The sequence below is a fragment of the Triplophysa dalaica genome, chromosome 19, assembly GCF_015846415.1.
Source record: "Triplophysa dalaica isolate WHDGS20190420 chromosome 19, ASM1584641v1, whole genome shotgun sequence".
NCBI classification, from domain to species: Eukaryota; Metazoa; Chordata; class Actinopteri; order Cypriniformes; family Nemacheilidae; genus Triplophysa; species Triplophysa dalaica.
This window is the reverse complement of record NC_079560.1, coordinates 10,778,277-10,805,520: the sequence shown is the minus strand read 5'-3', so window position 1 is coordinate 10,805,520 and position 27,244 is coordinate 10,778,277. Positions and strand designations below refer to the sequence as shown.

The 27,244-nt window shown below is 39.6% G+C and overlaps 4 protein-coding genes across 15 annotated transcripts; 2 read left to right on the top strand and 2 right to left on the bottom strand.

The window, feature by feature from the left end:
* Nucleotides 1-265: 265 nt before the first annotated feature.
* rbm14a (RNA binding motif protein 14a) lies at nt 266-6,168 on the bottom strand. 5 transcript variants are annotated; one of them, XM_056730408.1, is made up of 6 exons: nt 5,949-6,087; nt 4,954-5,317; nt 4,082-4,868; nt 3,778-3,969; nt 1,941-1,985; nt 266-1,614 (listed from the first exon to the last, which is right to left on the bottom strand). In XM_056730408.1, exons 2-6 carry the CDS (start codon nt 5,300-5,302, stop codon nt 1,611-1,613), a joined length of 1,377 nt encoding a protein of 458 aa, XP_056586386.1. In that variant the 5' UTR covers nt 5,303-5,317; nt 5,949-6,087; the 3' UTR covers nt 266-1,610. The 5 variants fall into 5 exon arrangements, 4 of the variants coding, with proteins under 4 accessions (XP_056586386.1, XP_056586385.1, XP_056586384.1 ...); XR_008904651.1 differs by having other exon boundaries at nt 1,941-3,969; nt 5,949-6,085; XM_056730407.1 differs by having other exon boundaries at nt 266-1,985.
* Nucleotides 6,169-6,453: 285 nt separating this feature from the next.
* On the top strand, nt 6,454-14,662 carry rin1a (Ras and Rab interactor 1a). Of its 5 annotated transcripts, none has more exons than XM_056730398.1 (11): nt 6,454-6,848; nt 9,546-9,734; nt 9,823-9,937; nt 10,537-10,609; nt 10,701-10,792; nt 11,360-11,934; nt 12,028-12,529; nt 12,614-12,922; nt 13,018-13,149; nt 13,265-13,431; nt 13,570-14,662. In XM_056730398.1, exons 2-11 carry the CDS (start codon nt 9,546-9,548, stop codon nt 13,882-13,884), a joined length of 2,469 nt encoding a protein of 822 aa, XP_056586376.1. In that variant the 5' UTR covers nt 6,454-6,848; the 3' UTR covers nt 13,885-14,662. The 5 variants fall into 5 exon arrangements, with proteins under 5 accessions (XP_056586376.1, XP_056586379.1, XP_056586378.1 ...); XM_056730401.1 differs by having other exon boundaries at nt 6,516-6,848; nt 9,585-9,734; XM_056730400.1 differs by lacking the exon at nt 6,454-6,848 and adding an exon at nt 6,876-7,687.
* dpp3 (dipeptidyl-peptidase 3) lies at nt 14,453-21,082 on the bottom strand. The gene is made up of 18 exons (XM_056730403.1): nt 21,016-21,082; nt 20,081-20,386; nt 19,862-19,951; nt 19,570-19,707; nt 19,407-19,481; nt 19,155-19,245; nt 18,873-19,003; nt 18,631-18,761; nt 18,450-18,508; nt 17,880-18,074; nt 17,667-17,779; nt 17,496-17,588; nt 16,668-16,730; nt 16,438-16,562; nt 16,235-16,355; nt 15,986-16,165; nt 15,431-15,593; nt 14,453-15,169 (listed from the first exon to the last, which is right to left on the bottom strand). Exons 2-18 carry the CDS (start codon nt 20,348-20,350, stop codon nt 15,027-15,029), a joined length of 2,181 nt encoding a protein of 726 aa, XP_056586381.1. The 5' UTR covers nt 20,351-20,386; nt 21,016-21,082; the 3' UTR covers nt 14,453-15,026.
* A 1,097-nt stretch (nt 21,083-22,179) lies between these two features.
* Nucleotides 22,180-27,191, top strand: hif1al2 (hypoxia inducible factor 1 subunit alpha, like 2). Of its 4 annotated transcripts, none has more exons than XM_056730596.1 (14): nt 22,180-22,409; nt 23,434-23,660; nt 23,733-23,860; nt 23,960-24,044; nt 24,122-24,198; nt 24,279-24,454; nt 24,525-24,631; nt 24,819-24,872; nt 25,217-25,294; nt 25,365-25,435; nt 25,912-26,129; nt 26,214-26,286; nt 26,394-26,496; nt 26,576-27,191. In XM_056730596.1, exons 1-14 carry the CDS (start codon nt 22,309-22,311, stop codon nt 26,839-26,841), a joined length of 1,764 nt encoding a protein of 587 aa, XP_056586574.1. In that variant the 5' UTR covers nt 22,180-22,308; the 3' UTR covers nt 26,842-27,191. The 4 variants fall into 4 exon arrangements, with proteins under 4 accessions (XP_056586574.1, XP_056586570.1, XP_056586572.1 ...); XM_056730592.1 differs by having other exon boundaries at nt 24,819-24,966; nt 25,104-25,294; XM_056730594.1 differs by having other exon boundaries at nt 24,122-24,202; nt 24,322-24,454; nt 24,819-24,966; nt 25,104-25,294.
* The last annotated feature ends 53 nt before the right edge of the window (nt 27,192-27,244 follow it).

Sequence of the window (27,244 nt, the reverse complement as noted above, 5' to 3'; positions counted from 1 at the left end):
AGCATGCATATGGGTAGTTGACGAACAAATTGTACATTTTTCCAATGATGTGAGCAAAATTTAAAAAAACAAATGTTTTTTGTCTTTATTGTAGTTTTTTCTTTCTAACTTTTTGCAGTTGCACCATATAGGACAGATTTGCATATTAGTCTGTCAACTACCCATATATATATATCAGATAAAGTTAATGCCTTCAGGTCTTTATTTTGCATCAACACATTTTGATCAAATTGCAAATGAGGGAGATTTAAATAATAAGACCACATGACATTTGAACATTATTTATTGAACTTTACAAGAACTAAATACAAAGAATATGGCCTACTGCAAGTATGCAAATATTGAGGAAAAATAAAACGTATTAATATTTAAATACACACACAGAAAAAAAAAAAAAGAGTCGTCCATCCATACCAAGAAAAAATAGATTTACTTGACTACAGTAGTATCCCTGAATCATTATTTTAGATTTCCATAATATACAATCAAGGTTTTGATGCAAATAATGTTTTCATGTCCATGTCAGTTTTTTTTAAACACTTGTCAATTAGAAGTTTGGGGAAGACGAAAATAAATTTTCACAATGACCAAGAGAATATACAAAAATTTGGGAAATGCATACTGTAATTTACAAAACACAGGCAACCAAATATCTTGGAAATCATTTTCAGTGATGGTTTAAAGAAATGTGTGATAAATCTTTTTGCAGGAGACCAAACGTTTAATGGACCTATGCTTAACCTAAGACTGAAAAACAGCCTTAACAAGCCATGTTTTAGTGTGATGGGAAAACAAAAGTTTTTCTTTCCACTTACAGGAGTTTTTCAACAAACAATGATGCTCGAATCAAGAATCTTGATATTATGAAACAAGATTTGAAAAATGAAGAATGTGAGCTGTGTTTTTTCTTTGAGAGGTGTGTATTTGGGCTGGTCGCATTGATTACTCACCTACAAGACGACTGTCCTACTTTGATTCTGGTCTTTCGGACAGCACTGCGTCCTTACGTATTCAAAGCACACCTGGAGCACCTCACCTTTGAATAAGTGCTAGCGCCTCGTCTTGCCTGACTGGAAGGGCTTCAAAAAGACCAAATGCCACAGAACAAGCCAAGGCAAAAATAAGCTCAAACACCCAATTTGGACTGTTCCCTCTTAATGCCTAAGAGCCTGTTCAAGTTGATGTCATTTTCCAAGACATACAACCTCAAAGAAACCAAATGCTCAAGATCGGATTTAATACATTTCTCTGTGAGAATTTAAGGGGCAAAAAAGTGTAGTTATTTCTGTAACCCAAACATATCAAATGATATCAGAACATTTTGTGTATTCGTGTTGATTCTACTGCTCCAAGACACAATTCTCCCTCAACAGGCACTGACCACATAGTAGGAAAGAAGGGTCATCCCTGCTGTGTGTTAGCTTTAACTCTGTGTGGGTCAGAGATCTAGGCATCCCCAGCAATCAATAAGGGGGAGTGTATGAACGAGGTGCAGGCGTGGTTGGGGCAAATGGCTTTACCTTAGCGGGGACCACATCCGAGGCATTGTGGGGCGCTAATTCTCTTCCCCCGTCATGCTCAACTTGCCGTCCTGAGGCCCGGGAGCCATTTTAGCTGTAGTTAGCGAAAAGGGAAAATGTGTCTGCAACAGCAGTAAGAATAACAAGACATGCAAGAGACTATTTATAAAAGAAATATACAGTAGCTACAATAATGTACTGTTTAGAATCAGTCGAGTGGGGTCCTGGTGTGCTGAAATAAGCTACACCACCACCACGTTTTGACTTTCATCATACATTATATGGAGAACATCAATACTACAATGAATGTTTGCCTGTAAGGTTTAATCAAACAAAATGAGGTCAAATGTTACAGGTGTCACTGCGAGTGGTGAAAGTATGCGTTACATGTGCTAAGTGAGTTTTGTGTGTGTACCCCACCATATTTCTTTGGAATGAAAGACTGAAGACTGCCTGAGGGGCATTCTAGGGAAAGAGGACATACATAACATGATTAACCAAACCATTCTTTTTATAATAGCTTTCAATTACAATAATACAGTTTTCAATGTCATACTCAAAGGGAAGCTACTCAATTATCTCATATCAAATTATCTCAGAACTATTTTACTAGCAAATGTTGTCATCGGAGTAACTTGCCAGTGCTAATAACTTAAGGCTTGATATGTTCCATAGCAGATGCACTTGAGTAGATTCCCTTTGGTTAACAATGTCATCTTGTTTGAACCCTGTGCATGAATCTACAATTATTATTCAGACAAAGTCACTTTCACTTTATAATTGTGTAACATGAATGTTTAATTGAATTGCCTAAAACGCTCAAGAACTGGGAAAATACATTTTTCCTTTAAGAACAAAAATACAATGTTTGAAGCAACGCTTCTAACGCTCAGAACCAATTGCAGTAACTAACTATATGTCAGGCCTGAAGGCGCCGTACTGAACAGCTCTTACACTCCCCATCCCTACATAAATAAATGGTTTCACCCTGAAAAACAATTCACATGACTCTATGGATAGACACTATGATAATGTAAATGTGGAAAAGAATATGAATTGCATGGGGCTTTTCAAAACAAAATATCGTAAAACCTTTTTCTCTTTTCAACCATATATATATATATATATATTCCAGAGTGTTCGGTCCATGTAAGAGAGGGATGCAAGGCCAGAAATGGCAGTTGTTTTCTCTTTAAATCCTGCAGAACATGCACAATAGCTACTGGCAGGCTACAGAACTAGTTTGCTTTGACAAATCTCCGGTCAGGGTATTCGAATGCAAACATTTAGAACAAGGAATATGCCTACAAAGTAACATCTGTCCGTTTAGCAAAAAACAACTTTCTACAAGCCATCTATTTTTTTGCCCTCTCTTTACAAAAGGTGACTTTAAACTTGGTTTAACTGTTGTTCAAATGGGCAGAAGTGACACCATCTGCACTAATAAAGCAGTGGGATAAAAGTATTTAAGTTCTGTTAAGCACGAGATTGTGGTTTTGTTGGTACTGAATGTAGTGAAGCCCCTCCCACTGAAAAAGGACTTAAGGAAATAGATCTAATGTGTTATGCAATTGTGGTCAATGTTGAATTAATGTTTTGATTCAAATTGTTAACATTCTGTGTTCTCACTCACTCACAGACACACATACACAGGTCCTCTTTACATTCAGTCCAAAATATGCTGTGCCTTCAATGTGTAATTATATATATATATGCGCAAATACAGTAAACCGAGGACAATCTAGATTAAACACAGACATTAATGGTTGCTTGCTCTTGGTCATGGATTTAATAAACAGAACGGTATCTGATCTGAAGGTTTTTACAAAACTGCATACAAAAAAACTGGGAGTTTATTTCGTCAAGGCACAGTCATTTGACTTTAGAGATCGCTGAATCGGAATAGATGAGCTTTACATATTATCTACAAAACTGGAAATCATTCTGAGCACTAGATTTGTATTGTTCAGAGAGCTCAGAATCAAAAAATTTTACAGCCAATTAACTTCCTACTTTATGTGCATAACACATTTTTTTTTTGGGGGGGGCTGCAATAACTCAATCCCTTTCTCCTCCAGTTTTGTCTGTAGGACCAAATTCAACACGCTCACATTCTCATCACGCGTGCACACACACACACACACATTTGTGAGTGTAAGGTGAAGGGGGCTATCGATATGGGGACTCGGATGTGTGTTGTGGAGGGAAATCAGGACGGCGTAGGAGGGGCTCCTTGTGTATTGGAGATGGCTCATACACTCTTGGTGAAGGTGCGGTGCCTGGGGCAGCCATCTGATGCGCATCCACAGTGCCTGGAGATACCATGGGCATCTGAGGGGGTGGTGGGGGTGGCGGATAGCTGTACTGGTATGGCTGATAATGCTGGTACTGTTGGTATTGTTGGTAATGTTGGTATTGCTGGTACTGTTGGTAGTACTCTGCATAGCACCTGATGTGAAAAAAAAAAAAAAAGAAGTGTTAAGATGTGCTTTCCAACATGCATATCAAAGCAATTACAGGAACCTGAAATACAGACTTATGAACACCAGGCTAGCAGTTACCTTGCGATTGGGTCTCCATTTTTAACTGCGGGTAGTTCTGGCCCACCAGGTGGTGTTGGAAGGAGGGCCCGCCGTTTGGGTCGCGCCTGGGAAAAAGGCTGGGGAACCGGGTCAGGCAGTAATGGGGCAGTGCGACGTATTGGGCTCCGGTCTCTGTCGGATTTGGTCACAGCCTGCTGTTCCGCCAGAACGCGTTGGCCTTTCTCAAAGAATCGGGCCCGGGCGGCCTCAAAGAGGGCTTGAGGGTCAAGCTCTGTACCTCCCGTGGTCCCATACGCTGCTGCCTCTCCTTCAGTGGGGTAGGCTTCCGAATGCCTGTTCTTGGGTGTGCCGAGTACCTCGTCTGTGACGGAACTGTACACCTGACTCGCCAGAGCGCCGTAAATTGCAGCGCTAACAGGTTTGCCATCATATCTAGAAGTGGTCATGTCTTTCAGAGCTGCAAATGTTGGGTCACTGCTAGCAGTGTTGTAGAAGGAGTTGTGGACGCTCTGCTGCACCTGAATAGGAAGCCCGGCTGCGGCGGCTACAGCAGCTGCCAGTACAGCTGATTGACTCTGGTGGTGCTCCATGGGAGGCCTGTTGATCGGGCACTCTCCCGCAAAATGGCCGTGCACGCCGCAGCTGGCACACGGGACCTTGTTGGTAGTCTGCTGTACCTTTGAGAGCTCGACAGAAAGCGGACGTCCCAAAAATGAAGTTCCATGAAGACCCCCGATGGCTAGTTCTGCATCCTCTTTGCGCTCCATGTACACAAAGGAGTAGCCAACTATAGAGGAAGGCTTAGCTGCAAGAGAACAATTCAACATTTAAAAACTCGAAGGGGAATGATACATCAGCATGTTCTGTGTAGGCAAAAAAACGTGGCTTACTTTTTACTTTGTCACAATCAAGAACTTTGCCGTAACCCGAGAAAAGATCAAACAAGTTTTCGACTGAACAGGAAGCACACAGGTTCCCCACATACACCTTGGTGGAATTTAGAGGTCTCCCTTTGGACTCCTCAACTACAAGGTTCTTTCCACGGTAGTCAAGACCATTCAGATCACGGATGGCACGATCAGCAGCCCCTTCTCCCTGCAGATGGACAAAGGCAAACTGCCTAAGTACAGTTATGGTCACCACTTCTCCGTAAGGGGAGAAAATCGCTATTAGGTCATCCTGTGTTGTTTCCGCATCCAGATTTCCAACAAAGAGCTTCACCGCGTTGCTGTCGTCCATTGCACACCAGAATACCTAGAAATAGGGAACATGCCTTATTTGCTTCTTTTTTGCTTCTTTTTTCGGCGACAGACCTAATTCACCCTAAATCGGACTCAAAATTTAAGCCTGAAACTAAAGATAAATCGAATCAGCCTTCACACGCTTCAATAAACCACAAGGCGAATTGCGCGCCAATGGGGGAGGAATTACTTTATATAATATTATATTTAACGTCTCACTTAGTATCAAAGATGTTTTGACAGACAAATAAAAATGGCAAAATGGCGAAACGGGTTAATCTCCCCCGTCGAAGTTGCTCCAAACAACGACAAACAGTTCCGCGCCATACGTGGGCGCGCACTCGTGTAATCGGCGCTGCGTCGTAGCTTCTAGAAAGCGACGAGCTAAGTATTGCTAACGACAAACAGCGGAAATATATTCGCATACTATAAATTATTAAACACAATTCATTGAAAACATTTTCACCTATTAAACATATTAAACGGGTTTTGTGCGTTCATATACGTTTTAAATACATATAAAGCGTGTTTAGCTTTTTCGTTGTTAGTTAGCCACATACACGCACGCAACCCCGCTGATAGCACAGCTAACGTTAGCAGCCATAAACAAAGAAATTACAAAAACAACTGGTGATCATACTCACTCTCACAACTGTTCTGAGCCAGGGCAGAAAATAAAAAATAATAGGAATGCAGATATTCGATAAACGAATTGAGCAAACACGACAAAAGTGTTTTATCAGTCCTCTTACCTAACGCGGTGAAGAGACTTCATATCCGTTTCCAGAGTGAACGGCGGTGTTCGTGTTGTCGAGTCCGTGCAGGTGCAAACAGCAGACGGAAAGATCCGACCTTTTTTAAACTTAAATATAGAAATGTATATTTTGTCACAAAAAAGTTCTTATATAGATACTATAGATAGTGAATCTTTTGATGATTTGAGCAGCATTTACCTGAGAAATGCTTCACTGTATTTCTAATACAGTATACAGATTAACGTTACTGGATATTCATAAAACCCACGTGGAAACTAGTTATAGATGGTACATTTTATCTGATCTTTCACTAACTTCATTAAATCTTCGGTCGAGCAAATTATGAGTTAAATTAAACATAACGTAAGTAAATGGAAATGTGATGTTTTGTCACATAAAACATTGAGTAATGGCAAACATGTCACGATTAACAAACAACCACTACATCGGCTATTACTTTTATTGTGATTTTTAGCAAGACAACGCATGCGCATGTTGGCTCAGGTATGAAAAACAACCATATAATGTATGCCCGCCTCACAAACTGGAAATCACACGTGTGGGAAGAAACGTCATCAGTTTCATGTGGATTCCTAGGCGAAATGCTGTCAAATGTCTGCAAGGCAGAGTAAACAGAAACTTAGAAAGCCTATACTTATGTAGTTCAGGAGTTTTCACATATCCTTAAGTACTTAACATTTATATGGATCTGAAACTTTGGGACATCTGATTGATTTAGTCTGGAGGAAAGTTTTGAAGTTTACTGTCATTCCTGAATAAGCGGTAAAGGTATGTTCTTTAATTCTTTGACTGTGTTTGGTTATGTCTGGAAAATTTAGTAGCATGTGGCATTTACAGCACACCTTATAGGAACCTTCATAAAGGGTTGGGATCGAGGAAGTTTGCCGTGAATCACAGAGAAGCAAACAATAAACGGTCACATTTTAACCCATCCTTCAATGTTCTTGAATGTTGTCAACGTCTGGCAACTGATATTGTGAATACCAAGATGTCTAGCTTTGTTTGATTTTACACGTACAGTGCAATTTACTTTTTGATCGAGTTTACTTTAGATAATCCGAATTTGAACGCAATACTGTTTAGCACACAGTTTCAGCAGCGATTAAAAACCTCAGATGGCAGAAAGATAATATCCAGTTTGAAGCTGCGCATATTTATCTCACCAAGTCTGAACTTGCTCCACTCATGCAGAGAATGTGACCATTGAGGCAGTTTAACACACCTCAGGTTGTGTCTCTTATTTCAGCTGTACGGACACTACAATTGAGTGGTTTAAGTTTAGTAGCCCTGCTGTTTCCGTCATTTTAACAACAAAACCTCACCATAACCAGACAATGAGTAATACAATAATTTAATTAGAATGCTTGATCCTGATTGGCCAGTCGCGACACTTGCGGGTTCGTTATTTGGTCATTCCCAGAAAACAACTGTTCAAAACTAATAACACCGTAGACCGTAGTTTTTTTTGACTAATTAAATACAAACATATATTATGATAACATATATGACATTATATTTACAAATAATTCAACCAAATTGCCTGTTCGTGACATCTGAACGTCGTTTCTTACCGTAAAACCGAAAGGAACGGCTTTTCTTCGAGGAAGGTCTGCATTTGGTAACGTAAAAATGAGCTAATAAAACATTTGTAATTCACAATCCATTGTTATCGCCGAAATAAACCCCACTGTCGGGTGTAGATTACTTTAAATGACTTGTTTTGAGATTAATATGTGACCCTGGACCACAAAAACAGTCTAATGGGTCGAAATTTTACATCATGTGAAAGCTGGATAGTTAGGCTTTCTATTGATGTTTGAGTTGTTAAGGATACGACAATATATGGTGGAGATACAGACGTTTATAAGTCTGGAATCTGAGGGTGTAAAACACTTAGAAAATCGCCTTTAACGTTGTCCAGCAGGGGCGCTGTAGCAGGCCATCCACTCACAAACATTAGTTAGAATATATTTGAGGTAGGACATATACAATATATCTTCATGGAAAATGATCTTTACTTAATATCCTAATGATTTTTGGCACATCAGAAAAATCGATAATTTTGACCCATAATGTATTTTTGGATTTTACTAAAAATGCTCCCGTGCTACTTAAGACTGATTTGTGATCCAGGGTCACATATAAGATTAATATGATTGTTTTCGGATGTAGGCTATTTCTGACCCAAAAGTGTACCTATTTGGGGCTGCTGTAATCTAAAAAAGTTTATGGCTGCTGTCTTTCCAAAACTTTGCATGTCCAAATTTGCCGTTCTTAGGAAATGGCAAAAACCCTGTGTTGTCAAAGATGACAAGTACCTTTTAATAATTTTATTGGTTTAATGTTTGCAAAACCCAGGGAAACACATCAAAAATACTAATAATAATGATTTATGAAAAAAAATAAAAACCACAAAATGTTATGGTACAAGGTTTCAGAAGGCCTACATTAGTTCTGTTGGCCTATGGGTTACTTGATCTCATATTTCATAACATTTGTTTCTTATTCATTTTCTTCTTGTACAAAAGAAGAAAAATATATAAACTTATGTTTATGCCAACATTCTTTTATTTATGTAGTATGTTTTTATGTTATTGCTTTCCTCTTGTTTGCTCTCACAAACAGCCTTGAATGTTTTTTTAAACTCTCACTCAGTTTAGTTTTGAGCATGAAGTTCTGGATAAGGTATTTGGCCTTTCCTTAAATTCCTAATAGTGGAGGTGTGTTTCAGTGGGTGGAAATGCCCAGTTGGATATGTAGGTCTCTGTTGCTATAGCAGCATCTTCTGCTGCCAAAAAGTATTTCATACTGGCCCACACAGAGTCAACCTGCCACCCATCCTCACTCTTACACTACTAATGAACAAGTTTCGTAACAGTTGTAATAGTTCTGCACTTTACAAACTTTCAGATAACCATCTAAAATAAAAAAATACATATTTGTGTGTATGCAGTATATGGTGTACGCCCTGATAAGGCGATACTGCATAAAAATCTGTTTCTCTTCGTCTTCCACTTCCACTTAACAAGCAAACATCTGTTTTGTTATTACTCACAACAATGCTGTTCTTTCTTGAATGAACTGTGTGAATGCAGAACAAAAACAGTATGAGATGTCCCATTATTATTCATACCGTGACACACACTTTACACATGGTCAAGAGATCAACGAGGGAGATTCCAACAACCGTTGAAGAGCATTGGTCAGAAGGAATAACAGCCCTCATGATTGTGTTAAAAATAACTATTCTAGGAAAACAGTAACAAAATCTGTGATAGACGCACAAAACAAAGATGTGTCCAATGTTCTGTAAGAGCTCACTTACAGACATTCTCTGAAATCGGTCACCACTTCCTTTTTCTCACATTCTACAAAAACATCCACAAAGAAGAGAAATACAGATTCATTGTCAAAGGGGTTGACTTGAAATCTATCAACGACACTTGAAATCTCATTGTTTTTAAGATGCAGACTGACCCTGTGTATGACTATCCTGATCTTAAGCCAGTGGGGGACAGACAGGCGTGTCCACAGAGAGGATCACAGAAGAGCGTCAGTGTATTGGACCGGCTCTTGTTTACACACACTGTGTGGCTTCAACTCTCCATTAACTCGGCTACTGCTTTACACATCTTGCGTTGTGAGCCCCCTGGGGTGAGCAGCGTGTTTTTATCTCCTTTTTTTAAAATAGACTTAGGATAACACCTTAACAGCATTCTAATTGACATGTGGTACTCTGCAGACCTTCCTGGTGAGAAAATCAAGGACATTGCAGAAAAAAATTCTGTGCATTCGACTGGCTGATGACAACATGCCGTCCTTCTTTAAACAGTTTGTGATCCGAGACGAGGATTCGGGTGAGTTGAATGTTGAAAATTCATTACATTCTTACTGTATAGTGTACTCTTACATCATATAGATAGTGTATATTATATACATTATATATACAGCCATGGATAAATTTAAGAGACAATTCCACATTTTCATTTAATCAGCATTTCTAGATGTATTGACAAATGTATTCAACAAAATCAAATCTCAGGAGTGACATCCAATGTGAAATTACTGATAGCATGACATCTTTTCTGTTGTTTTGAACTGTTTCTCCGGTTTTCATTTTCAAGGGAAACAATATTTGTATTTGAAATGAAGAGAAATATTGGTTGTTGTTCACAGAATAAAACAAGAATGATAATTTAACCTAAACATATACCCATAAATTGTACATTTGGAAAAACTGAATATGGTATTTGAAAAGGTCTCTTGATAATTTTCAGCAGCTGTAGCCTCTATATACCATACATGAGAAATACAGTATACAAATAACATTTCTATACCTCATGACTATAAGCTTACTTTAAGATAGTGTAAGAAAGAGCAAAATCCTTTCAATTAAGGTACATTTCATTACGTAAAGGCAGTTTTCATCTACTCAACGTTGTTCTTTTATCAACAGCCTTCTCTTTAGAAAGCTCTGCTATCAGTTTCCCAGACCTGTGCAGACTCATTGCATTCTACTGTGTTAGTCGGTATGACTTTGCATTTATTGGCTATTGCATTTATTACAACAGCACACTTATCAAGTATAACATGTAAGTTGATTTTATATCTGTATTTTAGGGATGTTCTTCCATTCACCCTTGAGCTACCCGATGCCATAGCCAGGGCTTCCTCCCGTAAACAGCTGGAATCAATCTCTCACATGGGTGTGGGTAGGTACAAGTTGGATTATCTGTTGAATGATTTGCACAGGTTTCTGTTGGACATTGATTTTAAATGTATATTATGTCATATTGTGCTATACAACTTTCTAAAAAAAGCTATTATTTACTAGTAATTTATTCTCCAATAATGCAATGTTGTATAGAAAACTTCATTCTGATTGGTCAAATATTTTTTCTTTTCTTTTATGCCCACATATAGTAGGTATGCTAGTTTTATCTGTTTTTCTGACATAATAAAATCATCTCATCATCAGTAGTATGGAGAATTTGGAAAATGTAGTGACAATATGTCTATTTGTGATAATACATTTACATTTATGCATTTGGCAGACGCTTTTATCCAAAGCGATTTACATTGCATTATCCTATACATTTATACATAGGTATGTGCAATCCCCTGGGATCGAACCCACAACCTTGCGTTGTTAACGCAATGCTCTTTCAGCTGAGCTACAGGAAAGCTATATAATAACTGGCTGACTGTATATTATCCTTTAACTAAAAAGCATTGAATCATTATTTTAGCATGACCTACTGCTATTCTGTATTCCACAGAGTTCTGGAGTTCACAGTTAAATATTCATGGTCCTCGTAATGGACCTCCTGTCGCTGACAAACCTCTTCCCCCAACTCCAAGCCCGAACGACTACGCCACACCCATTAACACGAACCCCACCCTATTCCAGGAGCTTTGTCCAATCAGAACACGGAGTCCCATTGAACTGAATTACGGGGGCGGGAAGGGTTTGTGTTTCATAAATCCTCTCTTTCCGCAAGAATACTCTGACCAAAGGGCCATCCACAGGCGTCATCATTTCAAATCCAGTTTGAAGGTTCGCGTTTCGACTGAACATTCTAGCCCCCTGTCACCACCTGTTACTCCACCTCCTCCGCCACCGTTACTGGCTAAAGCCAAATGCAAAGCTAGATTGAAAGCTGCAAAGCAGACCATCCCACCTGTTGCAGATCAACAGGCCAGTGAAGAAGATATCAAGAACACTACGCAGGTAGCCACAGATTATGGAAAGCCATGTGTAGCGTTACAGAAGATGACCTGCCCCGCCGTCCTGCCCACCCTTTCCCCAACGGCTGAGGAAGATGACTATCAGATGCCCAAAACTTTTCAGAAGGTATTGAGACCACCTTATTTTTTGGCACCTCAAAGCTAACAGATATGGATCGACAAAATTGGGGTCTTTAATGATTGTGTTTTCTTTCAATAGGCCAGATTTCATGAGCAGAAAAGAAAGGAGGAAAATGAGGATGAGGAGGAAGGGCTGGTGCTGGAACAGCAACACGCACCATCTCTTAGCGAGCTGGACAGCAGTAGTTCCCTTAGCAGCCTCGACGAGCCGGAGGAAAGTCCAGAGCGTCCCTCTCTCACACGAGGCACCAGCAATCCCATCATCCCTTGTCAGTCACCTCCCCGCAAGTCCATCTCCGCCCTGCGCAAGATGAGCGCCGCCTTCATATCTTTCTTCGCCCCGGAGAAGCGAGTGGTGCGGATGGTGGAGGACCTGTCTCGTGACAGGCGAATGGCATTCGGCGCACTCGTGCAGGATTTTCTGAGGCAGCAGAGGGAGGCGTTAAAACCACACGGCTTGACCGCTCCTGTGCAGCTGCTTCAAGATTTGCGTCTCTTCATCACTCAGGCCAAGGCGTTTCTCCAAGAGTGCGGAGAGCTTGAACCGCCCATAGAGACTCTTCTGCCTGAGAATGAGAAAGGTAAATATGATTAGTAGATCCTGTCATAAATATATTCTAACTTCTTAAAAGATAACGTTGCTTACAATATGCTCCTTTGTGCAGACCAAGCTCTGGAGAAAGCCATGTTCCGTTGCGTGCTAAAGCCCCTGAAGCATCAGATCGATGCGGCACTTCGGACCATACACAAACAAGATGGTTCCTTCCAGAGAATGGCAGAGAGCTTGCAAAGAGCTAAAAGAGAATCCCCACAAAAGCTCTTCGGGGTGCAGGTGGGCACGCCTGATGCCCAGGGCATTGAGAAAATTAAGGACAAGCTGAACCTAATGCGACGTGCTTACTCACCCATCGACAAAGTGCTGCTGCTTTTACAGATCTGCAAACTTATTTACAAAGCCATGAAAAGCAAATCAGGTAAAGAGCTTTATTTAAAAACCCATTTCAGCAGATTGATTGTGGATTGCATACATGAAAATGCATGCTATGTAAAATATCAACCTTCAAAACAGGTCAAGAATTTGGAGCAGATGACTTTCTGCCCACTCTCTCCTATGTAATGGTGCTGTGCAATGTGCCGGAGGTCATTCTGGAAGTGGAGTACATGATGGAACTTTTGGAAACCTCTTGGCTTACAGGAGAAGGTACAATATTCATAGTGCTTTGAGTTTTCAAGCCTCCACATCTTGTCCACACACATGGTCCAATTTGCCCTTTGTACCACTTTGAATGTGTGTTACCAAACTCTGTCTCTTACAGGCGGCTACTATCTGACAAGTGTCTATGCTAGTCTGAGTCTGATCCAAAGTCAGCCAGAAGCTGTGCCACCCAGCTGTCTCACAAACCAGGCCAGAGAGTCTCTAAAGGAATGGACTCGACGTCGGAGCAAAGAAAGCACAAATCCAAAGGACAATAAACTGCACCAGGTTAGATATTTTCTATATGATAGTCGATGGTAAATCCTACTGGTTTAAAAATGATCTGATGTCTAGAGACGTGCATACAGTATATACATATAAATTGTATATATAAATATACTAAAACGAACTGTTTCTGTTCCACAGAAGTTTGTAAAGGTGCTGTTTCAGGATGGAGAGAGCAGCATGGTTAAAACTCTGATGTGGAAAACTGGGGTTGATGGTGAGGGCATGGCTCAGCTCTGTGCTGTCAAGTTTGGGGTGGACCGGGTGGAGGATTACTGTCTGTTCTGGAGAAGAGATGGACAGTTAGCGCCTCTTCCACTTAATGCTCAGATTCAAGACGTACAGAGCATCGGCGCAAGTGGGGTTCCTCTCATCTACCAGGCAACCAATCAGGATGAAAGGTCCCAGAAATTAATGAGAGGAGGTGTGGTGGATCTCGCTGAAGATACTGTGTAATATGACGTTTTATGAGATGTCACATCTGCGACCAAGACGTTGTGCCACTAATTCATTTTTCAATAGCTTGAGTAGTTTTACACATTGAGTTTTATTCAACATTTTATTAAACCGTTTTATTAAACACCATTTTAGCACTTATGGTTGAACTAAAACTTCAGAAACATTTAAACTGTTTTTACTTAATTTATTTAATGTTGACTGTAAATAAGGTTGCAAATCTTTTTGTCTGTTATTGGGAATATTGGAAAATGTTATTTGCACGAGTGTTTATTTGGTTTGAATTATACAGCATTTCATTTTGTTGCATTATTATATTATTTAAGTCTTATAAAAAAATTTGTAGGATATAACATAAACATTGATACTTGGTTATTATCGAGTAGATTTATTATTGAGTGATTGTACCATTTCTGATTCTGTAAAATAATAATTCACCGATATATTCATATTCAAATTCACATTGGAAAGCTAAATATTGTCACAGAATTTTATCTCATTGTTTACCTGCTGAAATTATAGTATTTATATAAAATGTATTATACAAGTAACAGACAATGTACACACATTCAAAGATGAATTAATTTTATTTGGTAGGAACCGTTGCTTGTCCACAAAAACACTGAACACTTTGACACGACATCCTTTGAGGAACCAAAAGTCTTGTTAAAAATGAGACTTTACTGTACCATTTCCCCTAGAAAACAGTCAGTTGGATAATGAACCATTTCATCTCTAGTTTCTGCAGAGTTTGTTTCTATTAAAGTTGAAAAGTGTATTTTGAGTCGAGATTACACAAATTCCTCCCTCACACAGCAAGTTCACTCTTGTCAGTGCTTTCACAGGCTTGTGTGGGAAGTGTGCGATGGAATGCATCCAAACACAGGAAAAGAAACTTCTCATAAAATGAAGACAAAACAACCGTTTATAAGAGTGTGATGGGGAAGGTAAAGCGCTAGGTGTTATACATGTGTCTTTCTGTGTTCAGATGTAGGTTTCTTTCTCCTTCATGTAAAGCATTTTGTAAGAACTTCCAATCCCTTAGTTTGCAGACTTTTGTTCATCTCTCAAAAAATGTATGTGGTTTCTGTGGCTCAATGTGGTTAATACTAATTTGACAGTTCCCAGAATGCTCTGGCTTCTTAGCACCAGAAGGTGGCATCACAGGAGCCCATTTCTAGAAGCTGGGCCTCTACCTCCTTTGCATCTTCAGGGAAGCGTTCAACAAAGGACTGGATCAGCCCTGCAGCGCTGCCTTCATATTCTTCTAGCTCTACAGAATCGTCTACACAACAAACAACAGCATGTTATTCCTTCTTTGTTAGGCTGTGAAGTCTCAACCTAATCTCACAGGAACTTTTATGATGCAAATTATTAATTTTAATTGTAAAAACGATTATTAGATTCAATGAGATAGCATGAATTCATACGTTAGTTAGCTGCCAAATTGAAAAAATGTGAGACTGTTCAAATTACCCTGAGACGGTGTTGGTTCTCAAACACAAGAATTTGTAATATATTTTAAGGAAAAAAAATGAAAACAAACCTTTGATGCGAGTGTTGGCCTGGACAAACATCTTTCGAGCTTCCTTGCGGAGCAGCACAGTTTCTCTGAACTTCAGGAAGTCCATTGGGCCATCAGAAGTGACTGCAGAGTAACCTTCATAAAGAGCCCTTCCTCCCTCTACATCAGCTGTGGATTTATGCACCTACGCAAAAAGATGTCGAAATACAATTTTAGATTATACTACTGACCATGTGGATGCTTTTTCTTATAGCTATGTTTAGGATAGCATACTCCTGTAGTATGCAAATTTCCACATTTCCAGTATGCATTAAGTAAAATGCACACGAGTGAAACTGATGTATGTGCTTTGGTTGAGCCTTCCCCTCCCCCCCGTACGCGCCGTATGTTTTCAGAAACAATCGTAAAGCTGTATCTATCTTTTATAAATGTGATCAAACTAAATACTCTTCGAAGATACAAAGTCTGCAATACTACTCTATAGGTACTTAAGATTAATTTGAGATTGGCTGAAACCCTGTGTGTTACACCCATTTTAACATGCAGAGACAACTGTGTTTATGCCTTTCTTAATACCTGCAGTTTACACAGGAACCTCTGGATGGCACTCTTGCCCACTGTGGTGATCTTGCTGCGGTCCAACGTTATAATAGCATCCGGCCTTCCGTCTGCTCCTGTGCACTCTTTCAGGCCAACCAGCCCCTCTCCGGCCTCCAGGAGAACCCGCAAAATCACAAAGCGGGCTTGCATGTGTGCCTGCAAGAACCATGTCAGCATCAAGAATGAAAGAACACACAATAGAACAAGACGACAGTCTCAACTCACCTGTCTCCAGCTCTTGCTCTCTGGTGTGTAGAACTCCAACCCAAGCAGACCGGCACGCACCATAGTCAGCCAGTTCACATAAACCACTTCCTCTGCATCCTCCCCCTCATGCCCGAAAATACTGCGTCACACATTAATCACTCAGCATCAACGTGTCAACTATCAAAGTTAATAATTGGAAAAGAGACTGAAAGTTGACTCACCTGAGCACTTGTTTGTTGAGACACAGGTAGAGACCTACGCACTCAGCTCGACACTCCTCGTAGGAAGAGGCGATAGTGGAGAACTTGCTGTCCCACGTCTCGCTTCCCTTATACCAGCTTGAGATCTAGAAAGCAAACAGTTCTATATCATGACTGTGATTCTGTGCCAACAGTGGATAAAGCATTGCAGAGGTCAGACGACGGTCATGAAGAGAGATTATAACACTCACCAGTTCCCCTGTTTCGGGATTACGAACTGCAGTTTGCTCAAAGTTAAAGGCTCCCTTTTCATCCTATTTTAATATATCCACACACAGAAATAAGATAAAGAACATGCTTGTATTAAAGAAATATTCAGGGTTCAAGACCATCACAAGCATCGGTGTTCATCTCCCTCAGTACAGTTGCACTAAGGGTGTACTCTCACCTATCCCGGTTGCTCTCATCTGTGCCCGAGCGGGCTGGTCCCCACTCCACCACTGGACTGCGCTCACATTGCTCTTTACCATCCACATCCCGGCACGCTTTCATCATTACGATGCGACTGCTTCGAACCAAACGTGAACAAAGCGTTCCCTCTTAGCACAACGGAATCCATCGCAACGTTCAGGTTGGAGCTTATTAGAGGTGTTTAACTTCATGCGTTGCACGGACCGATCTGCTTAAATTATGTCATTTTCATACGAGAGCGATACGAGAGTAAACGTCTCATTATGCTTTTAAATCACCCTCTCGTATGTTTTATCGTAAAGCCTATCGACACAAGCCTGTGTTATTGCACAGTTTATGAGTTTTTAACGGTGACAGTTGAATCTCTGTGAGGAATTTAAACAGTCGCATAATTTACATCATGCTTTCAGTTCTGAGCTCTGGTGCGATTTGCGCTCACACTTCATGTGTACCACGCCCGAGACCAACCGCTAAACGATTAGGGGTCAAACGTGCTTGGGCACAGTTCATATTGCCTAGTGAGAGTACACCCTAAGGCACAAAACAAAGTATTCCTCTTATGATAAAGTATAGGCAGTTTGTTCATTTTTATCTGTCTGTGTCTTCACCTGAACAAAGAGCTTCCCGCTGCCATGACCCAGCAGCTCATGGAGCCCCACCTGCACTTCAAAAGAAGGCCCTTTCCATTTGATATACAGGTCCTGCCGGAAAATACATTAGCATTCTGAGCCTTCATCACAAGATTCATAAAAACGTATGTCTTTTCTACTGAAAGTTACCTTATCTTTCTCCTCCAGAAAGGTGAGCTTGTCTTTCTGTGTTGCATATGCCACTGCCAGTACATTTCCGAGAGACACGTTCTTGAAACCTTCTGTCTGTCTGATGTCATCATCTTCAGACAGACAAGTGTGTTTGGGTTAGAACTTTCATGGAACATTTAACAATAAAACCTGTCCGCAAACAGATACGTCACATCTGAAGAAAGGACTCACAGTTTGGAATGTTGATTCCTGCCGGGATGCCGCTGCCAGCAAAGGTAAGTACATCCAGAGAGGTGAAGTCTGGCTTGAGAAATCGGTCCTTCTCAAAGGCTGACGGCCAGGGCAACTCTGGAAGCAGGATCTCGGCCGAGCTTACCAACTTAGAAAAGCGAGTGCTCATGGCCTTGTTCACTACGGCAACAAAACCTGAGGATAGGGGAGAGAAAAGATGTAAGAGGTTCATGCAACTTCATGCGACTTAAAGTGAAAGTTCACCCCAAAATAATAATTCTGTCATCATTTACTCACCCTCTTTTCAGTTCAAACCTGTATGACGTTCTTTGTTTAGCAGAACACAAAAGGAGATATTTTGAAAAATGTTGTTAACTGGCATCCATTCACATGCATTGGTTTTGCGTCCATACAATAGAAGTGAATGGGTGCCGCCGTTGTTCGGTTATCAACATTCTTCGAAACATGTTTTGTGTTTGCTGAAGAAAGAAAGTCATGCAGGTTTGAAATGACATGAGGGTGAGTAAATGATGACACATTTTGTCATGATTAACATCTTTTTTTTCTTACCTTCAAATTCACCCCTGGAGCCAAATGGATCTCTGTAGCTCTCAATAAAACCAATGTAACTGTTAGAAAGAAAAAAGGTGATTTTATTCTACATAAGTCTTGTTGAGACCAATCGGTAAAACCGAATGTTTAGAGCTAGTTCAATAGCACACGTCAGATCTGCTGAATATTGCTCAGTCACCTCTCCACAATAGGTCCTTTGTCTTTGATCCAATAACGTGACCCTTCTTTGTGGGCTTCCAAGGAGCCAAATGTGAAACTGCGAACATACTCCTCCAGCATTCTCTTCTGATTCTCATCGGCCGCATAATCCTAAAAGAAAAGTGAGCTTTGACTTGTGCTTCATAAGGTTAGTGTTATTTAATTGACATGACAAAGTACCAATGATTCAGCATTTTAATGCTTATGAGCCGTTACACACACCTTGGCTTTCTCCAAGTTCTGGCTCACTTTCTCCATAAGAAAGGCATAATCGCCCCTCTTAACAGAAAATACTCCATCCTCGAATTCATATCTGCCACAAGAAGTTTCGCCTTCACCCTCAACAGCACAGTCTGTAGAAAGTAGGAAATAAAAAACAGTCATGGAAGGAATAGAAACAAATGGCTCTGATGGGTTTAAGCACACCTGACATTACATACTGACATTACAAGTATTTTATAACACAGAAATATGTTATTTAGAGTTCTGAATACTATTACTCACCTTTCTTCACAGCAGATGCCAAACGCACCTCATAGCAACGTTTCCCGTCTACTTCCGTCTTGAACAGGCGGGTGTTGTAGGCACTCAGGTTCTAAGATGACAGAGTAATAAAAAAATCTTAATACTAATTTTGATCTTGCTACGCTGTGATAACAATAGGTTTTAATTTGTGCCAAATAACATTATCCATTACATATTACAAAATTACATTACATATCAATTTCTCATCGGTGCACTATGATTATACTGTACCTTAGAGTCCAGAAATTTCTGAGCAAACTCTGCGTCTTCCAAGCAGCAATTCCCTGAGAAGTATGTTGTGATTCCCTGGGAGAGCGGGGTGAGAAAGACAAACATCAACCTCACATAATTGAGAAAAGGTGAGATGACTTTAATAGCTACAGCTTGTTTTTACCTTCTCCCCCAATCCAAGCTGTTTCTCCTTGTCCTCCAGGGAGTAGAGGGACTGGGAGCAATTGTTCCACAGCGCCTCCATCTCACCAGGGTTCTCCTTGAAGGCCTGACTCTCCCAGAGCAGGGCCTTGAATTTATCCTGTGTGTTTGAAAGAGATACGCTCAGGTACTGTTCATGTGATCTCAGAGATGCTATATAACATTATGACATTATTACAGTAACCTAACTAACATTCTGCACAGGTATTGCATATCACAAATATTGTTTCTACAAAATAAATGACGCAATTCACCTTTGGTAGATTGGGAATGAATTTGGTGTCCCCAAATGATTTGTAGTTCCCCATGTTTGCATAAAGCCCGGCAGCAAATACGAGGAAGGCCTGCAAACAGAGACAGAACACAAAGTGATGTTAACATTGGTATTCCTGTGGGTTATAGTAAAATGTGGCACTAACAAAAACAGCGCAGTCAAATACAAACATGTAATTGTTCAAGACAGGTCATCTCACCTGATATTCCTCTGCGCTCAGTTTGGCTGCAGTCGCCACTGCCTCAAGCTTTGCCGGCGCCTGTTTGCGGAATATTTTTTGCAGAAGTACGTAGATGTTGGCAGACTCGGGGGACGTCTGAATCAACACAGCCAGGCCACCGTACCAGGACGCCCGAGAGAGGTAGTGTGCATACAACTGCTCCTTGGGTGAGAGAAGCTTGAAAGCCTCCCGACAGTCCAGAGCAGAGATCCCAATGTCATTTGGGAGGTAGTACTGAGAGTCCACCATTTCAGTTCAGTCTACAGGCAGCTTGGTCTTTTTTCACTGGAAATGAACAAAATGGTTCGTTCAAAATTAAATCAACATAAAAAAGTATGCTGTTTTTTCTCCATTCAACTCCAGTGACCGTTAGTCTCAAATATTCTCACATGTTATGTTTCAGGGAAGAAAGTCACAGTAAAGAACGTCATAATTGTAATTGATATGAACTATTCCTTTAAAATAAACTTTTGAGGTTTAAACAACAGAAATCACTCCGAGCACTAGTTAATGTGCCTATTTGTTTTAAAATGAGTATTTTTATCTGAATCTCTCCCACATGCGCACTGCGAGGCCAAATGCAGCGATACAGAAGAGTTGTTCATAAAAAAAGATATTTTTAAGTTGAAACTTTCCCTTTACGAATGTAACGTGGACGGTTAAGTTCACGGCGAGTTTCTGTTTCAGTTCTGCGAATTAAACTGTCTGGCTAATACTGTTAGCACACTTGATAGCCTGTCTATCCTTATAACAGTGTAGAATGCCAGACAATGAAATCTCGCAAATCTGTGCTACCCAAACACAAATGCGCTCATTTACTATACAAATATGTTACAAGTCATAACACTGATTCAGTGATATTCCGTTAACCAATATATCGGATGATATATTAACAGCACGTTTATAAGTTCTACCTGAATTGTGTGTCCAGTCCTGTCAAAACGCAGCACCAGTGTCTGAATTTACTTCCGCTACTCATTCAATTGAAAGACCCGCCTTCGGCCAATCAGGCAGCGGAGAAGATAACTGACAGCCCGCGCAACCTATAAGAGCAACAGGAGAAAAGAGGCGTAGAGCTGTATTTGTCGAAAGAAAGAACGTTTAGGTGTTTTATTTTAGAGTTTATCTTATTACAGTTTTAACATTTACGTTATTACTATGCTTATTTTCTTCCATTTGTGCTTGTTTAACCAATTGTTTGTTGTTTACATCTTGATTATTTTCAGCTTTCGTAACTCAAATGTTTATTTTAAAGTAGCTTGTAGGAAAATATGCAGAGACCATATTTGCAAACATTATGATTTTTAGTTGTTTAATTGTGCTTTTATTTGTTTTTTGTTAGGTTGGTTTTATTTGGTTTAAACCATGTTGACTGCCCCAGACATATTAAAAACATGATAATAATTAGAGAATCTGTTTTGAAAAACAATAATATGACTAGAAAATGGAGAGTCAGTAGCACTACTGTCTGTAACAGCAGTAATACTGTCTGTGAAATGTATCCTTAAGAATATGTTTGGGCAAAATGGGTTAGTTTACAAGCCCAGACAAAACATTCAGCTTTCAGTGTTGAAAATGAGGTAATGTATAGCTTATGTTTCAATGCATCTAATAGTTGTGGTATTTGATTTGGGCACTAGTACTATAGTACTTAATGTGTCTAGATGTCTGTGACTGAAGTGTATATACTTTCAAGCTCAAACTATAGAATCCCCTAAAATTGCACAAATAACAAAAATATGTGAACTGGATTGTGTTAATGTGAGTTTGCATGTAGCCAGTGTTTTTATGTTTTTTTATACTGACAATGTTGTCTTGATCTTGATCAGCAAGCAGCGCTTCAGAAATTCACGCTTCATCTCACTTCTCACATATTTATACTAAATTAAAAATTTTCACTTACATAAGTCTAACTAGAACGATGAGTGGCAGCTAACCAAAAGCTTAATCTACAAGATCTAAATTCTTGGAAAAGTGTATGAACATCTTGTTTTGATAGATACAAACCTTTTGGTGCTCAATGGCCAACTGTCACATGCAAGGGTGGGGCTTAAGACCCCAACAGAGAATATGAGTATAAACACGAGCAAGGCGCAGAGATAACAGCCACGTGGACAGTTTTCTGTGTGTATGTTTATTGCTTATTTCTCTGACCATGACCACATGCCACCTGGTAGCATGACTATTTAGAGTAATTTAAAATTAAAATGACCTCGAAGTATATGGAAACGGTTAGGGACATTTTTTATGAAGAAAACCAAGGAAAGGCCAGAAGACAGCAATTATTCGCTGAGGAGAAGAAAAGGCGGTAAGTGAAAAACTAAACCCACTTCATGCAAAGGAAAAACCACACACATATTTTTGGGTATTTGGGTGTTTGCTTGGATGACAACAATATACGAACAGGGATAACATTTGCAATTGTATCATAATCATGAGTTGTGCATGTAAAAACATTGTTATGAAAAAAATTGCACTATGCAAAACAAAACTCATGATAACAGAATGTTTTGATAGATTAAGACATAGGATAATCACCCACACATAAATACACAAACACATCTCTTAAAACGTTTTGAAATGCTCACATACAGTATAAAAAAATAAATAAAACTCAGCAATTGTTTGTTAACCTTTAATTTAAAGCCCAAATATTCTCATGCAAATTCAGATACATCTCAGAAGGCATGACATTGTATCAGAGGCTGCAGGCAACCACGCGTATTGGTGATAAGACAGAGTGACGCAGTCATGACGTCACTTTTTTCCAGTACTAACAGTGCTGTTTTTTCACTAAATGACGCTGGTAAAAGCTAAAAGCAATGTGGTTGGTCCATAAGAAAGGACAAAGGGAGCCCCAGTGTACAAATTGAGGGGTCAATAAATTAATAAACACTTTCTATTTAAAGTGATACTTCACCCAAAAATTTAAATTCTGTCTTCATTTATTCACCTTCGAGTTGTTCCAAATCTGTATACATTTCTTTTTTCTGATGAACACAGAGAAAGATATTTGGAAGAAGGTTTATAACCAAACAGCTCTTTCCCATCATTGACTTTTGGTCTGTTGAACACAAAAGAAGACATTTTGAAGAATGTAGGACATCAAACAGTTCTGGGGCACTTTTGACTACCATTGTCTTTTGAATGGTTGTCAATGTGGGACAAAATCTATCTGGTTACAAGCCTTCTTTCAAATATCTTTCTTAATTTATACAGTTTTGGAAAAACTCGAAGGTGAGTAAATGATGACAGAATTTTCTTTAATATAGGCTACAATACAATGCAATCATTTAGTCCAATAAAAATTCAACATGTTATGTCTTTACCAGGGTCTGCACAGAATGGAAGAAAAAATGTTCTCGTTTGGCAGCACAGAAAAGAAGAAAGAAGGAAAACCAGCTGTTCAAGGAGTTAACAGCCTTACTGCCTCTGGAATCGAGTATGGACGGTCAGCGAGACAAAGCGTCAGTCATGCGACTTACAATCGCTTACTTGCACCTGAGGGGCCTTCTCAACACCCGGGACACCTGTGCACTGTCCTCTCCTTCTTCACCAGGTAGAACGAAAAGCTATTAAAAGTAGAGAAAGCAAAAGAAAGCAAGTTTTCTAAAGGATGCTCTGATTGTAGGAGTGGCTAAATCTCATGAGAGGGGTTTGCTTGATTCTGCACTTGGAGGGTTCGTGGTTTTGTTGTCTTTGAATGGCAAGGTCATCTTCACCACAAGCGATGTCTCTACACATACTGGAATTAATCAGGTAAACATACCTTAGAATTGAACGTCATTGTTCACAGTTAATATTTTGAAATCACATTGGCACGAAATGAGATTTGCAAATGTGGAATCTCTCTAAAAGATGGATTTGATCGGAAGAAGTTTGCTTGAGTTCTTACATCCATGTGATCAGATGGAGGTGAAGGACATCCTCACTAGACTCATAGGTGAGCACTGTTTAGACCTCATTGTGTATACAAATAAGGATCTTTCTTTTACGTCCGATTTCTTGTTGATATTTCAGGAAACCAAAGACAGCAGGAATGTGAAGTGTTCCTCAGAATAAAAAATGCAGTGAACCAGAAACTGTCTCCTTGGAAAGTAGGTGTGTTTTGACTCCATCTTTGCAAAAACAAAAAGACCACACCCCCAGCGATTTCCTTTCTATTTGCTGTGTATAGATCATTCAGTGCATGGTAAAGAAGATGTCTTCTGCTACCCCAGGCTCCTGCTGTCTATTTCTTGAATGTAGGTTGCTGCCCATGCAGCAGTTCATTGAGATGGATGCAGCATTGAATACAAACACATTTATGAGTATACACAGCCCAGACATGAAGTTCACCTACTGCCACACAAGGTACAACCTCATGCATTTCTAAAATAAATGCTTTGGTCTTCTGTCTTTGACACCTCTATTTTTGACTCAGTGTTGTCAAGTTGATCGGCTTTAGAGAATCTAAACTGTTTGGCCAATCCGTGTACCATTACTGTCATCCGTCTGACTGCCAGAAACTCCGCAACGCTCACATCTGCTGTAAGAATGAGATCTTCTGAGCCCTTTCCAATTTCTGTGCCTAATTTATGCAATTTATTATTTGCTGGTAAAACAAACGAATCGATGCACTCTTCCATTGCTTGTCAAACAGTTGAGATAAGATGCATTGAGTTCAAATATTTTTGTATAGCTAATAAAAAATGTTTTAAATATCTATGTGGAACAGTGCTCTCCAAAGGACAGGTGTCGACTGGGAAATATCGTCTGCTGCACAGGCAAGGTGGGTACGTGTGGGCTGAGACAGATGCGTCAGTGGTGTGCAACAGTGACACTGGTGCACCAGAGAGCATCATCTGCATCAATTACATTCTCAGGTTAGACATGTCACATTCACAAATTGTATTTCCTTGTACTTTTAACATATATGAGGTGTGGACGTTTGAAACCAATTGTGGTGCAGTGAATTTCCTCAAGTATTTCTTGATGTGTTTGACTGTCTCTGTCATTATAGTGGCGTGGAGCAGCCCAGTTTGGCATTTATATTGGAACCCACAGAGCAACTGCTGATGCCATGCAACTCATTTTACCCAGAATCTCAGGCTGTCCCTCTTCCACTGTTTTCAGCTCTGCAGGATAGAGAAGACCATAAAACTACAACAACGAACGATCACATCAATTCTGTTACGAACACAAACCGTAGAGGTAGATAGAATAGATATAAATAGTTTATTTATTAAAGATGTCATGCTGTAATGTAATTCTGTATGCTTAGAATCTCAAAAGGATGTCCATGGCTCATCAGATACGACACATGAGACAGAAGAGTGCTGCAATTTCAACTGTGTAAGTACTACTACAAATAACTCACTGGATGTACAAAGATACTCTTCGTTGATATTTGTAACGGGCAATTCCAGCGTTGGATGTGACACTTTCAGTCAAAAACTTGAAAAAATCATCAGAAAATGTATTTATTACTAAAATAAATAATCTGCTTCAACTTTATTTAAAATAATAAAAAATGAGTCCAGTCTCCAGAAAAACATCTATGCATGATCTTCTATTTTAAGAGAAAAAATCATGCATCATGGATGTGCCAAAAACAGACAGGCTTTTGAGAGGCAACATACGTTTTTTCACTCATTTCTGTGAATTCAAATGTACAAACCAGAATTAATACTACTCAACAAATAAAGAAGAGCTGACTCTTTATAGAACAGTTCCTATATATATTCGTGTCCATTTATGAGGAATGTGGCTTTGAGCATTCACTTACCACACTATGGATTGTTGGATGTTTAACATGTGTTTCACCATAGGATCTGTGCGAACTAGACTTGGACAGTCTGGCTCCTTACATTCCCATGCATGGAGAAGATTTCCATCTAACTCCCATTTTTGATGAGGAGTTGGACAGATCTGAGCTGCCGTTTGACAGTGCACATCACAACCTGACCCCTCAGATGCTATATTCTGATAAAGCCACGAAGAGTCTTACACAAAATCGTCAAAGTGACAGTTATTTTCTAACAAACAGGTGTGTATCTTGAAAGTCATCGTTTTACATACCAACTAAATTGAGCTTTATACGTTAATAAACATTCTTTTTTATTCCTCTAAGGGTTAGTGATACTTCAAGCAAATCAACCCAGCAGTGGAATAACAGTCTAGATATTGTGAATGGAATTACAAAGGTGTGGTGCTCATTAGGCATAAAAATTGCATACGTATTATCTTAATCCACTGTGAAAATACATTCAGCTAAAGGAGCGGTTGAGTAACCACTCATTTCACCCTTCAGGTTCAGTATAATTATCAACTCTTCTCAGCTGAAAGCAGGACGTATCATCAGAGGAAAGATGCTACGAAAGTCTCACATCTCAACAGAACTGACTGGAACAACAGTAAGACATTGGTTACCAACGTGTATGTAACAATATTCTCTCAATTTTCCCCAAAAAACATTTTCCTCAATTTAATTAGGTAGATCAACAACAAGGCCATATGTTGAAGTCCAGAATCAACTAGGGTCAATGTGCAGGTCACCTGAGGTCTCCAAGGACCCATCTCCCTCTCAGTACAGAAGACATCAGGCACATGAAATACATCCAAAACCTTTGACTCTCCCCTTGTTGAGCAGGTTGGAGTGCGAGGTCAATGCTCCTCTTGACCCCACATCTTATTTGCTCCAAGGGACTGAAATAACAGCCGTTCTGGACCAAGTGGTCTCAGGACTGCCTTGGTGGTGACCTCAAAAATGACAAAGAACAATTGATCACTTTCACACACAGTTGGTCATCAAAAAATTATTTAAAATAATAACTTAATGCCTACCTATAATTACGTCTCACACACATAAGCATAGTCTCAATGTACATTACTAAAACCTGTGTGACGCGAGTGAGGTCTGTTTTTTCATTTAATATTATGTTTAGTAAAGCCTTTCTCTGCACCTGTCAGTTTTAGGTTAAAGTATGTGAATATGGGTTTGCACCCTCAACCATCTCTGTTTTAAGCATCTTATTAATACATAATATATATGAATTAATAAACAAAGAAACAAGTTGTTTCCATTTAATAAAATGAAAGAATGTTCTAATTTTTGCATGATAGTTCAGTTCAACAATTTAATATTCATATCTGTCATGTTAT

Coding starts and splice junctions, on each gene's coding strand:
- rin1a (XM_056730398.1), top strand. CDS start 9,546: ATGCAGACTGACCCTGTGTATGACTATCCTGATCTTAAGCCAGTGGGG. Junction 10,793..11,359: donor AATCTCTCACATGGGTGTGG/GTAGGTACAAGT, acceptor TGTATTCCACAG/AGTTCTGGAGTTCACAGTTA. Junction 12,923..13,017: donor AGCCATGAAAAGCAAATCAG/GTAAAGAGCTTT, acceptor CCTTCAAAACAG/GTCAAGAATTTGGAGCAGAT.
- rbm14a (XM_056730406.1), bottom strand. CDS start 5,302: ATGGACGACAGCAACGCGGTGAAGCTCTTTGTTGGAAATCTGGATGCG. Junction 4,869..4,953: donor TGATTGTGACAAAGTAAAAA/GTAAGCCACGTT, acceptor GTTCTCTTGCAG/CTAAGCCTTCCTCTATAGTT. Junction 3,970..4,081: donor AATGGAGACCCAATCGCAAG/GTAACTGCTAGC, acceptor TTTTCACATCAG/GTGCTATGCAGAGTACTACC.
- dpp3 (XM_056730403.1), bottom strand. CDS start 20,350: ATGGTGGACTCTCAGTACTACCTCCCAAATGACATTGGGATCTCTGCT. Junction 16,356..16,437: donor CTCAACAAACAAGTGCTCAG/GTGAGTCAACTT, acceptor TGTGTGACGCAG/TATTTTCGGGCATGAGGGGG. Junction 15,170..15,430: donor GGCCAACACTCGCATCAAAG/GTTTGTTTTCAT, acceptor TTTGTTGTGTAG/ACGATTCTGTAGAGCTAGAA.
- hif1al2 (XM_056730592.1), top strand. CDS start 22,309: ATGACCTCGAAGTATATGGAAACGGTTAGGGACATTTTTTATGAAGAA. Junction 22,410..23,433: donor GCTGAGGAGAAGAAAAGGCG/GTAAGTGAAAAA, acceptor TGTCTTTACCAG/GGTCTGCACAGAATGGAAGA. Junction 23,861..23,959: donor CACATACTGGAATTAATCAG/GTAAACATACCT, acceptor TCTCTCTAAAAG/ATGGATTTGATCGGAAGAAG.